This window comes from Chrysemys picta, chromosome 12 (genome assembly GCF_011386835.1).
Source record: "Chrysemys picta bellii isolate R12L10 chromosome 12, ASM1138683v2, whole genome shotgun sequence".
NCBI classification, from domain to species: Eukaryota; Metazoa; Chordata; order Testudines; family Emydidae; genus Chrysemys; species Chrysemys picta.
Genome location: NC_088802.1, coordinates 33093251 through 33106219, shown reverse-complemented (window position 1 = coordinate 33106219; position 12969 = coordinate 33093251). Strand labels below are relative to the sequence as shown.

The 12969-nt window shown below is 47.4% G+C and overlaps 1 protein-coding gene across 3 annotated transcripts in view; it reads left to right on the top strand.

The window, feature by feature from the left end:
• SHISA6 (shisa family member 6) overlaps positions 1–12969 on the top strand; it is a 390127-nt gene that overhangs the window by 357199 nt on the left and 19959 nt on the right. For 2 of the 3 annotated variants that reach the window (XM_042841227.2, XM_042841225.2), the window contains one exon: positions 2090–2242. In XM_042841227.2, coding sequence (XP_042697161.1) covers positions 2090–2242 — 153 coding nt within the window. The remainder of the gene's footprint in view (positions 1–2089; positions 2243–12969) is intronic. The other variant, XM_042841226.2, reaches the window with a different exon arrangement.

Below are 12969 nucleotides of genomic sequence, written 5' to 3'. Positions count from 1 at the left end.
GGACGGAGTGTTGTGGTTTCCTGACCGAGAGCCAGACCTTGTCATCCTCACTCACTGGGCACTAACTTCCCCCATATGCCGCAGCACGACTGAACCCAGTGAGGCCTCAAACACCTGTGCGGGATGGTCTAGATAATAGTCCCAGGGGCGGAGGGTAAGTATCATAGGGCAGGGAAGGCTAAGGCCGAGGCTGTGGTCCCACCCACGCTCTGTCCACCCATCCTGAAGCTGGTGGGGGCTCAACTTCAGCTGCAGCCTGAAGCTCTGGGATCATCCGGTGGCCAGGGGCGGCTCAGGCTGGTGCTCAGGCCAGCCCAGGGATTGGGCCAGCTGGGGCAGCTCAGACTGGCCCCAGGGTCAGCGTGGCTGGCTGGGGTTGGGGCGGCCAGTGTGGCCCGGGGACATGTGACTGGGGTCGCTCAGGCTGGCCCGGGCCAGGCCAGCACAGCTTGGGCTGTGGGGGGCTTGGGGCTCTAGGTGTAGTGAGGGAGGAGGGATTGGGGAGGAGGGAGCTGGGGGGTGGAGCTTCAGGTGGAAGGGGCGGGGCTGGTGGGCTAGCCTCCCCGAAAGTGGGGTTCACCTGCTGCCCATGCTTAGTCCTGCCATGAGTGCAGGGGCCTGGACTAGATGACCTCTCAAGGTCCCTTCCAGTCCTGTGATTCTATAGACATGCAGTCTCTGAGCCCCATGCACAACAGGTGATGGGGCCTGTAGCCATTCCTGCCACTTCAGGCCCTAGCACATGGCCCCTTTCTCCAGAGCAACCCACTCACTCCTGAGGGGTGGACGGTTAGGTCAAGAGACCATCCTGGGTTGTCTGATGGGACAGAGTTCCACTGTGCCCTGTTGACAGCTCCAGCAGAGGCAGGAGCTCAGCTCGAAGACTATCTAGGATGTGTTGTTAGGTTTGAGAAACACGATGGTCTGAAGTTCAGCCGTGCGCTTTAGACCGTGACGCAGAAAGGTCAGTCACTGAAAGCAAACGCCCCCCATCTCCCTGAGAGACACTCCCGTCTGTTTTTAGTGCACTGTTTTTAGACACTCCCGTCTGTTTATTGCTGTTTTTAGTGCACTAGCTTGAGCAGCGCTAATGTGTCTGTCTACCCAGGCTGGGAAGCACTCTTCCAGCTGCTCTGTGGAAATACCCTTCAACAGAGCTACCTTAAGGCAGCTCAGAAACATCAGCAAAAACCCAGTTCTCAAAACAAAAGTTCCCAACATACATCTGACCCTTCCTAGAATTATTTTGGCTTGGGACATCAGCTTTTTCTAGGATGCCAGGATGAAAGTTCAATTGTGCATGGGCCTTAAACCCTTTACAGTCTCTGTCCTGTAGGTTTCCTGTCATGACAGGAGTCAGGCTGGCATCAGACAACACAGGAGGCTTCAGGAACCATCACTATTTCTCCTCAATCCAACCCTTAAAACAATAGTCTCCTCCCAAAGAGAGAATGGGATGATACCGGAACTCAGACAGTGAATTCTTAGGGCTAGTAGCCAGTCTGAATGGCACATAGCAATAGTAGACTCCATCTAGTGCAGGGGGGAGGAGAAATGAAGAGCCCCCATCCCCAAAAGGGGCAGTGTTTGAAATTGTGGCTGACTTAAAAGGAGGGTGTATTGTATTTTACAGTAAACATGAGACACTAGTGCAGAATGCAAAAAATCATTGTCCCCACATGGCGGGTTTGGTTGCTCGTACATAGATGTTAATGGCATCTGTGCTAACTCTGTCCTTAGAGATGAGAAATTGGAGCCCCTGGGGAATAGGCAGGAGTGTAGCATTCTCTGTCCATAACTAGATGACTCTCTTTACCATTGACTTAGCAAAGATGTCTATGCTCTGCACTTCACCGCAGCGTGCATTTGTTAATAGTTGCAGTGGAGAATAAAGGCAGCAAAGTCTTGGGTTTCATTTCCCATGGCTTGGCTGGTGTCAGTTTGAATTATATTGTAGTGCCTAGCTGTCAGATTTGGTTCAGATATATGGGAGCGGCTTTGCTACCCGGCAGGTGGATGGGAATGGCTCACCTCTCTCTTCCCTGACCCCTGGTGCATTGTGTGGACATGTTTTTATTCTTTCTTGCAGAAAAACCACGGATGAACAATATCCTCACTTCCGCCACGGAGCCCTATGATCTCTCCTTTTCCAGGTCCTTCCAGAACCTCTCCCATCTCCCGCCATCCTATGAGGCTGCAGTCAAGACTAACCCAAGTAAATATTCTTCTCTGAAGAGATTAAGTAGGTGTCAGCTCATTTCATTTTTTTTTTGTATCTCATTAGCCTGTGAGCTGCAAGGGCATAATGACAAGGCAGTAATTCCACTTCCTTTCCTATTGCACTTGCTGCACTGACATCTCTGGTCTGCAACGCTGTTCCCTGTCACTTTCTATTGAGGCAGAGCTGCAGCGGAAAAGTCACTTCATTACCCCAAGCGAGTGATGATACATGTGGCTGTTTCCTCACTGACTTCTCTGCTGCGCTGCCTCTGATTACTCATCACAACACGCTCCCTCATCCTTACAGAGCCATCCGGTTTTCCACCTACTTTATACCAGAGATGGGGAAAGCCTGCGTGGCTCTCTCTGAACCTCCGATTGTCTCCCCAATCTGCAGTTAGAGCAGATAACTCTCTGTCTGGCTGCCCTAGGGCAGGTACTTCAGACTAAATATCAACCAAACACCAATCTCAAAAAGCTCATGAAATGATTGGAAACATTCATGTCAGTGAGGGAGGGACGCGTGCCTCCTGTATCTGGGCTGTAATCTGATCCATTTCATGGAGCTGGTGGTGGTCTATTCTATGGATTATCCCTAATACATTTCTATGTCCCTTGGAGTGTCAGTCTGTCTTTGTTCCATACTATGGATCCATTTTCACTCTGGCTAGTATCAGCAGCTTGCTGCTGATTTCTACCATGTGTTGTGTTCTGCTACCACCCTCCAGCAGGGTCCAATTCCAAACTCTTACTGATGTTGAGTACACACTTGTACACACATAGTCTCATCAGCTTCAATTGGATTACTCAGGTGAGTGCATTTGGGTATTTCCACCACAGAAAGTGCAATACAGATCTGCTTTAGGAGAAATCCCTCTCCTTGGCTCAGCACAGCAGTTGAGCATGTGCTTGACTTTAAAGCAGGTAGGAACTACTTTACCTGGTTAAGTTAAACACATGCTTTAAATGCCATGCTGCATAGGGCTGGTTTGCTGAATTAGGTCTGATTTCCTATGGTGCTGGGTACATCACTCTGAGCAGGACACCCCATCTTCTCTTGGAAGCCTTTTACCCTTTATAATCTACGGGATAAAGTCGTCATATGCCTGCTTATTGTAAATATCTCCAACGTGCCCATTCACCCCCCCTCCAATGCTCTTTGTCTCTTCATAGACAGCTTTTCTGATATAAACTGGTATGCCAGTGAAGCCAATGGATTATAATTTCAGTTTTTGAATTTCTGCTTTCTTGAGATGGTAAATGTTTTCATTTCACAGTGGAAGTCATGTAAATATATGTCTGTTTATTGATTACCAATTGAAAATACTGCCTTTTGTTCTGTAACTGATTTGCATGTGTGAGGCTCCCTGAAATGTGTCATTTGCTTTATATACTATGCCTAGGTACTGGATAAAAATGTTCTTTAGCACAGAACTAAGGATGTCGATATACCTCACTGAAACATAAAATATAGTGTATTTTAAAAAGCCAAAAAGAAAAATTTGAAAGTCTGGAAATGTAACAAAATTTGACAACAAACTGTAAGCCCTCTCCCTAGGACTTGCTCCTGTTCCCCCTACTCACACTGAGCAATCCCATTGAACTTTGTCCCGCTGCACTCTCCAGACATTAGGGGCTTGTAAAGATGTTCACTGAACTCTGCCCAGCTGCCCTACACATCTCTGATGCGGACACATTCTTGAGAACACATCACTGAAACTGCCGCTGCCCGGTGAAATGGGCCTTGATATGGTTAAATGTAGGGAGAGCAGCCAAATGATAGCACTGAGTACAAACTCCTATCTACTTAGCTTTTGGCCAGGATGACCTGTGCCAAAGACTTTTCCCAAAAGACTACCAATAATTGATTACATTTCCTGTAAGGCTTAGTTCTATCTCAGTAATCAAGTAAGTAACAGCTCTCAAGAAGTCTGTTGTGTGTGACATGGCCTGTGCTGGACAGCTCTGTTTCTTTGATACAGACACAGGAGTGCCCCTTTCACAGGGACCTGGTAGTCACAGAGTACAAGTCTGAAGTCATAAACAAGAGAAAGCCCAATATCACAGTGACACAGGCTACAGTCCAGACTAATGAGCAGCCGTGTCACCCCTGCCCTGCAACCTTGGGTGCCTTACAATGCCTTGCTGAAGTAGCTCCCACCTGGGCCACTCACAAACAGCCTTCCAGCAGGCAAACCGCACCCCGAGTATTTGTGTGTAACTGCAGCCTGCCAGCCATGCATGGGTTACACTCTGGCTCTCACCAGCCTGGGTTATACTGCAAGGTGACCCCAACACACCCCAAGTCTCAGATTTTCCCCAGGAAATGTATGTCCTCTTCTGCCCAGCCCTCTCCTGGACAATACAAGTTATACCAAGTCCATTATTTCTTTAAAAAGAATAATAAGCCCACATCCTGTCACCCTAAATGGAGTTTCCTAGACACTTACACTGGATTAGATAAAACAAAAAGGTTTTAACTACAAAGAGAGAGATTTCAAATGAGTCCAAGTAATAAGGCATAAAGGTCAGAGATTGTTACAATAAAAATAAAAAGATGATATTTACTAATACCTAATTTAACAAACTATATAAGATTCAAGCAGTTTCTCACCAAATGTCTTACTGATCAAATCCTAGAGATCAGGACCCCTCTTCCAGAGTCCAGAGAATGCTTCCTTTGTCACTTCAAGTGCAGTGAATGCAATGGGCAAGGGGAGAGTGGGAGGGTGCCTTGGGGTGTTTTTCCCTCCTTTTATAGTTTCAGTCTCCCTCTTGAAAAAATATTCCCAGCTGGGCACGAGTAGACAAAAAGTCTGTGTGGAAGGATGTTCCCGCTGCTTGTCTTCACGTGTTTGAGCTTCCCTAGTTTCCCTTCCTGCTTGGTGACTCTATTTACTGCTTAAATGAAAATTAAGCAGCGCGCCTATTCCTTTGTGTAGGACAGACCTGTTTGCCAACCTGTTTGGGCAGGACTGTGAGGTTGGGAACATGTGTTACTAACACCATACAGGGGCATCCTAAAACGTCACTGTAACGGTGCGTAGACTCACCACCGTGGTACCTCCTGATGGTCGTCTCGGGGAATTAGCTTCCAGCCTCCGGAGCGCCCTCTGTCGGCCAGTGCCTCACTTTGCCGCTGGCCCCCGTGTCCCTCCCAGACCCCGGGCAACCCTTTCACTGGGTGCTGCCCCCTGACAGTACCCCCACTGTTTCTCCAGGTCTCCCCACTCAGGGGAAGCCACACCCACTACTCCCACCTCACCTCAGTCAGAGGCTACTGCCAGTCACCAACTTGCCCCGCACACTGGGCAGACCACAGTGTAAGCCATTCATCATAGGCAAGGTTGGGTCTGGACCTGCTGCCTCTACCTATTGCTGGGCTGCCCCTTTGCACCCCCAGTACTTGTCTTGGGCCCTCAGCTAGGCCCGCAGCCTGGAGCTCCTCAACTCCTCTAGCCTTCCCCCAGCCCTGCTCCACTCCCAGTACCCTGCTCTGCTCCCTAGCAGCCAGGCCCTTCTCTCTCTACAAGCAGAGAGAGAGTGTTTGGGCTTCTGGCTCGCAGCCTCTTATAGGGACCAGTTGGGCCTGATTGGGGCATGGCCTCAGCTGTTCCTGCCTTCCTAATCAGCCCAGGCTTTGCTTCACAGCCTCAGCCCTCTCCCAGGGCTGGCTTTAACCCTTCCAGGGCTGGAGCAGGTGACCACCCCAACTACAGTCACATACACTGTCGCTACGCATATTTTACCAGGACAATAATGACCAACAAATTATGAGTTTTCAGATACCACACAAGGAATACTTTGTACAAAAATATTACAATAATGTATAGGGTGTGAATACAAGGGTATAATGTCACAATCACAGGGACTGGGTCAGGTCAAGACCTTCAGCTCTGAAACTGTGGAGATGTTTGTGCACCCTACAGCTAAACCAAACAAATCCATGCCTGTGAGAATCAGACATGGGCCTAAGGGCTGCAGTGTTTATTGTGCCTACCAGCGGCAATGCAGACAGGGTCACTCTATTACAAATGCACGCTCCTGACCCAGCCCTGCCTCTCCCCCAGTCCAGCTAATACATGGCAGCCATATTCTGGGTAAGAAGCTGCACTGGTTACCTTGGATCTAAGGAAGAGAGGATTTGAGATCTAGTCTGTGGCCCTCAGCTGTGGAAGATATATGGGACCCTTAATTCATGAGGATTCCAAAGACCGTGAACAACAGAGGTTCATAGATGAGCCCTGTCCCCCAGTGCAGAGGAATGTGTGCATTCATATATTTTCTGGCAACATTCACCACAGCAGGGAATCTTTGCCCTGTGAAATGGGAACACCACCATGTCCCAATATGCATTACAGATCTGTTCACTAGGGACTCATCCATAGACTTACATCATCCGCTGCTTTGCATACCCAACAGTGGAATCATCTGGACCTTCCAGTGCCAGGCCAGCAAAAGACCCTGACTGTCCCATCAGCCCAAGAAGGTTCCTTGGCTATGCAGCCAAACACACGCCTCTAAAGTGTGGCTCTGTGGAAACGTCTTGAATTAGGCCAAATTAGGCTCCAAAACTGGATGCCTCAAATTAGGCTCCTAAATGCATATTTAAACATATCTAAATAATTGGGCTGATTTTTCAAAAGTGCAGAAAGCCCAGCATCTCCCCCTGATGTCAGAAGGAGCTGTAGATGCTCAGCACCTCTGGAAATCATCGATTTACATGTTTGAGGCTAGAATTTTCAAAGCAGTATAAAGGGAGTTAGTGCCCAGCTTTCACTGAGTTGTGGGCTCCTTTGACAATCCCAGCCCAAATATGGACTTTGAAGCCCAATATGAGCACCCAGTTTCAGAAAATCTTGGCCTAGGTGTCTTACATTGGACTCCCAATAGCTGAGATCCAGAATATTAACCAGTACTCTTGAAAATGTAACCCTTGACCTCTCTGTGCCTGAGTAGTTCTATCTGAAAATAAAGATAGTAACACTTCCCATAGAGGAGCTAAATTCGTCAAAATCTATCATCTATCTATCTATCTATCCAGGCTCTTGTATTGACACCCAAGACTATGGTATCTGAGCACCGTACAAAGGCTTATAAATACATACAGGTTATAATAATCTCCCATCTCCTGAAATTGCTCCACTGTCCAACAAAGCTGTAGGAGGATATGTTTAAATATATCACATAGGGATACAAGGTAAAGTTTAGGGTTAAACCTTAACCTAAAAAGTGAGTATTTGAAAGCCTGGAAGTTTTCATTAACTATGACATCTTTTGATGTTCTCTAGTGTTTAAGTGCGGTATATCTGCAACCTGAACTCTCTTAATGACTTTTTCTTTTGACAGGTAATTTCACTGTTTTTTTCAAAGGGCCATCAATCTGAAGTATATGAACACGGCCTCTTTCTTTCTGACTTTCTATAACTGTCAAACTCTGTATTTGTCAGGTGATGCTGTCGTGTTTTCTGAGAAGGTTTCTCTTCTAGCAATCATCAAAACCATTAGCATCATTACAGCAGATTGAACATCTGTGGCCCAAGTTGTGAAATCCTCACTCACATTCTTTTCAGGCAAATCCCTCCTGGCTTCACTTGGATTTAAGGACTGAGACCCTGTCTACACAGAAGTTGTATCACTTCAACTAGACCAGGATAGTTTAAGCAGTGCACCTCCTAGCGTGGATGCAAGTATACCAGTATAAATGTGTTTATACAATACAGCTAGTCCCAAACAGGAAGGAGCATGAGCTATAATTGTATAATACACTTTGAAACAGATATAATGGCATCCACAGTAGGGCTTGCGATGGTATAACCTCCTCAGTAAAAAACCACCCGGCATAGCTACACTGGGACAAGCCCTGTGTGTAATGCAGGCCTGAGTAAGGCAGGGTTTGGCCATAGTCACCTAGAGCTCCACCCTGCCGGGTGAGGATGAGGGTGGAGGTGGCAGCATTAGGCTATCAAGATGGCTTGTGCCCAAGGTGCTGATTGGTCACTGTCCCAGTGGGTGAAGTGGGCTGAGGATTGGGGGCTGGCAGGAACATGGCCTCTGTCAGGATAATAAAAGGCCCCTGTGGTGCCTCTCTCAGCCTGGGTCTCCCCTCCACCCAGACAAAGGGAAGTGACTGAGAGCTGGAGAAGTAATCCCACAGAAAGCTGGGCAGGTCACGAAGTTCAACTGGCTCCTGTACAAAGGGGCAACACCAGTGCACTGCTCAATCCCCACTTTAGCACTATCCTTAGTGCCTAAGTGGTGCATAATCCATTGCACTGGCCCTCAGAGAATAACCCTCATCCGCCCTCAGGGCATAACGAGCCCCGGCTGGTCGCTAGCTAGCTAATCAGTGGGATATTTCTGCACATACAGTTCCACCTCCCTCTCCAGACACACGGTACTACTAGCTACAGTGTGCAGAGCCTGTCTGTCTGTGGAACTGCTCCTAGCAGCAATTCCTGGAACAGCTTTCAGATTTTTCTATGTTGCTGTTCGTTGGTTATTATAGGCAAGATGCTGCCTGCAAAACCCAGAATGAACCAGCAAAGCACAGACCTTCTGTGCCATGTCTAGCTACTGTAGTATGATGATTGATTTGGGCTGGGATTTCCCAAGGTGTTGAAGGGAGAGAGCTTGCCTTAGTCCCCTGGAAAACCCCAACTTTATTTATCCCTTTATTTCCAGTAGGTATTTCTGGGTAAATTATACGAAAGTCAGTCACACCCCAGTGGGAAATCCAGTTCTTCCACTGACCCAGCACTTAACCCATCAGGGCTCCAGCACAGTGGCATTAACTAAGAGGGCTGGGGGAGGCGAACGACCCCCAAAGTTGTTTTCACCTGCTCAGAGTTCCATAGGCCGCGGAGCCGGGGGCCATGGCCTGCCCACTTTCAGGCAGTGGTCCCACACTAAATCAATACAGCTACTGCTGGAGCGGTTCAGAGTGTTGCTCCAGCTGCGTGGTTGCAACACTGCTAAAATTTGACCCAGCTGCCGCTCTGCACGGAAAACTCAACTCCTGGCAGCACCAGCTCATGCACTGTGGTGGTCGTTTGGGGAGACTCCCCAGCCGAAGAACACTCTGTGGGACAAGAGGCAGGGGACAAGCAGGGCTGGAACAGGGTCCCTGCTAGGGGTGGGGGCAGGGACTAGATTTGTCCCCCATGACACTTTTTTGGGGAGCCCAGAGCTATGGGTGGCCTTATTACCCCCCCCCCCCCCCCGCCTCAGCAAGAGAAAAACCTCCTGGAACCAGACTTTGTGTCTGTGCTCAGCCAGTCACTCAGTTAGCCAGCCAGACAAACTGCGTTTTGTGACACCTGATTTGAGCTAGACAGGGCTGAAACTGCCATGCTGGCCTGTATTATTATTATTATTGATAATCATTTGCATTATACTGCTGGCTAGAGGCCCCGGCAGACCAGGGCCCCATTGTGCTGTTTGCCAGAAGCTGGGAATGGGCAAAAGGGCAAATCACTTGATGATTACCTGTTCTGTCCATTCCCTTTGGGGCACCTGGCATTGGCCACTGTCAGAAGACAGGATACTGGGCTAGATGGCCCTTTGGTCTGACCCAGTATGGCCGTTCTTATGTTCTTATGTAGAGGCTGCACAGCCCCATGGTAAGAGAGTCCCTGCACCAAAGAGCTTACAGTCGAAATGGAGAGTATGAGCACAGGAAGGATGGGGAACTGAGGTCCAGAGCAAGTCAGCGACTCACCCAAGATCATACCTGGTGCCTCTAAAAGATCCTTCCTTTCCTTCCCCTCCCTGATGCCTCCCAGGCTTCTTCAATGTACCTGTAGCTACCCATGGTGTAGTTCATTGGTTATTATGGGCTAGATGGTGCCTGCTACACCCAGCCCTTCATGGCACTGCCATGGCTGAGCACTCACCTCATCTCCCTGGGGGTGGGGTCTGCAGCTCTGCAGACTGGTGAGTGGGGAAGCAGAGCTGTGGGCAAACCTCCTCCCAGCTCCGTCCAGAGGACAGGATCTGGGACTCGTCCAGGCCATACATAGCTGCACATGGAAGGAAGCCGGGTCTCACCCATGCGAGAGCCCAGTGGAACGGGACCCTAAAGCTGCAGTGATGCTGTTTATCCACCCAGCTCTCACATGGGTTCTGAGCTCTCTTGAGACCCATTTGCTACACCTACCTGCAAACAGCTGTGGAGTAAAGGCTGCTGGCTGCGAGGCAGCATCCCCATGGCAGACCCCATCCCCGATCTGCATTGACATCCCCAATGAGGCTGGCATGTGGTGCCCTGACAAGGGGTGGGGTTATATCACAAGTATTGTTGAACAAGAGCAGCTGTGCAAATTCCATCTCTGTGCAAAACTCTGGGGGAAAATCACTGTTTATTGCTAACTGGGAAAGGTCAAAATCAGACAGGGAGCTATTATTGCCAGACTCATTAACCAACTCTGTGTTAGCTAAGGGAGGCATTACAAGGATTAGGCAGTTTAAAAAATATATTATGGAGAAACCAAAATAGAGAGATCAGTTGGAATAGGCTGAATACATGTGTGCTTAACAAAAACAGAGAATTCATAGTGATTTCTGTATGTTAGCTTATTAAGCTTGGGAGGGGGAATAACCCACAACCCAAAAAAGAAAAAAATAACAACAAAACACAAAACGATCTGGTGATCGAATATCCCTAATAACTGTATCAGGAGGTTCCTTCCAATCTACAAACTGTATTGGTCTAAAACAACAGAAAGCCAAGAGGAAATAAACCAACTATCCTGAAAATGAAGATTCCAGGATTGCCAATCCCATGCATTCAGAAATCAAGAGTTCAGGCCCTCCAAAATCATGAGAGTTTAAAAAATAATACATTTAAGGTTCTTTTTATTTGCCTTCTAGTGTCTCACCCGGTAGGGTGTACTCAGGGCACATTTCAATCTCTTCTCCCCAACCCTGAGGGCTCGAAACATATATATATATATATTTTAATGAAAGCTGAGACTCTCACCCGCTCAGCTGACTCGGGGCGCTGGCACTTTAAGTATCACACCAATATCATGAGACTTAGGATAAAATCACGAAAGTTGGCAACATTATCTCAACGCTCAGACTTACTGGCCATCCCTAAGGCTTTAGACAGGTTTGCACTCTGCACAGCTCAGCCATGCCTCTGTTGCCACTACTACAGCTACACTGCTATTTATACTCGAGCTAGAGCAAGTCTGGGTGCACAAGCAGGAGAATCATGTTCCTAGCTTGTCGCATAGATGTAGCCTACAGTTGAGAGAGTACTTCCCACCGTGGGTAGACAGTGCTAGCTTTGATCTAGACATACCCTGAGAGGCTATCAGTATCAAATTGGTCATCTCAGATCCCAGAACAATGAAGAGTTAGCCAGACTTCACCAGTTTTCACCCTCATGTCTGTTGGGAGGAATGCAGGGTTCTGAGCCTCTGTGCTCGAATTCCTTTTTCAATAAATCATTTCCCTCAATGCAGACATTGGGAAGAGACTTGGCAAACCACACTCCACCTATTGTCGAGTTACGTCTCCCCTTAGGTTCTCCATCACTGGTTCAGTATCACTCATTGAACTGACACTACCTTTCAAAGGCAACAGGTGGTTAAATGTGCTGTGTGCTGCTTGCTTAAACCAACTTGTTTTTCAGATCAGACTGTCACTTTGGTTTTGACCCCTTTGAGACGGAAGACTGAGGGCTTGTCTACAGGCATAAAGATCAATTTGAAATCACTTTAGTTAAATGGATGCACCACCTTAACGTAGATGATCCAATTGCTTTACCCCTCACCTGTATCATTTCAATTTCTGTTGGTAAATTATGCATTAAGACAACCCCATTTAAACAGAGCTTAAGTAAGTCTACATAAGGGGGTTGCACCAGTTTAACTAGATTGATGTAAAGCTAGTTTGGCTCACCTCATGCAATTCTTCTAATGTAGGCCAGTGCCCAGATAGAGCAGTGCCAGGTGCCTGGACCCTGTTCTCCATACAGACTTGCACATTAAAACCAAGTTAGTTCTGCTGAGGCTAATTTGTCTGTGAACATTCTTATTATGGAATAAAAATGGCTAAAGTTGATTTAGCTAAAGTTAGTTTGTTACCATAAGAACATAAAAACATAGAACGGCCATACGGGTCAGAACAATCATCTATCTAGTACAGTATCTTGTCTTCCAACAGTGGCCAATACCATATACTTCCAAGGAAATGAACAGGATAGGGCAATCATCAAGTGATCCATCTCCTGTTATCCAGTCCCAACATCTGGCAGTCAGAGATTTAGGGACACTCGGAGCATGGGGTTACATCCCTGACAATCTTGGCTAATAACCACTGATGGACCTATCCTCCATTAACTTATCTAATTCTATAATTTTGACCTTCACAACATCCCCTGGCAACGAGTTCCACAGGTTTGATTGTGCATTGTGTGAAGAAGTACCTCCTTTTTTTTTTGTTTTAAACTTGCTACCTATTAATTTCATTGGGTGAGCCCTTGTTCTTCTGTTATTAGAAGGGGTAAATAACACTTCCTTATTCACTTTCTCCACACCCAGTCATGATTCTATAGACCTCTATCATATACCCCTTTAGTCATCTCTTTTCCAAGCTGAACAGTCCCAGTCTTCTTAATTTCTCCTCATATGGTAGCTGTTCTATATCCCTAATCATTTCTGTTGCCTTTTTCTGTATCTTCTCCAATTCCAATATATCTTTTTTGAGATGGGCCAACCACGTCTGCACACAGTATTCAAG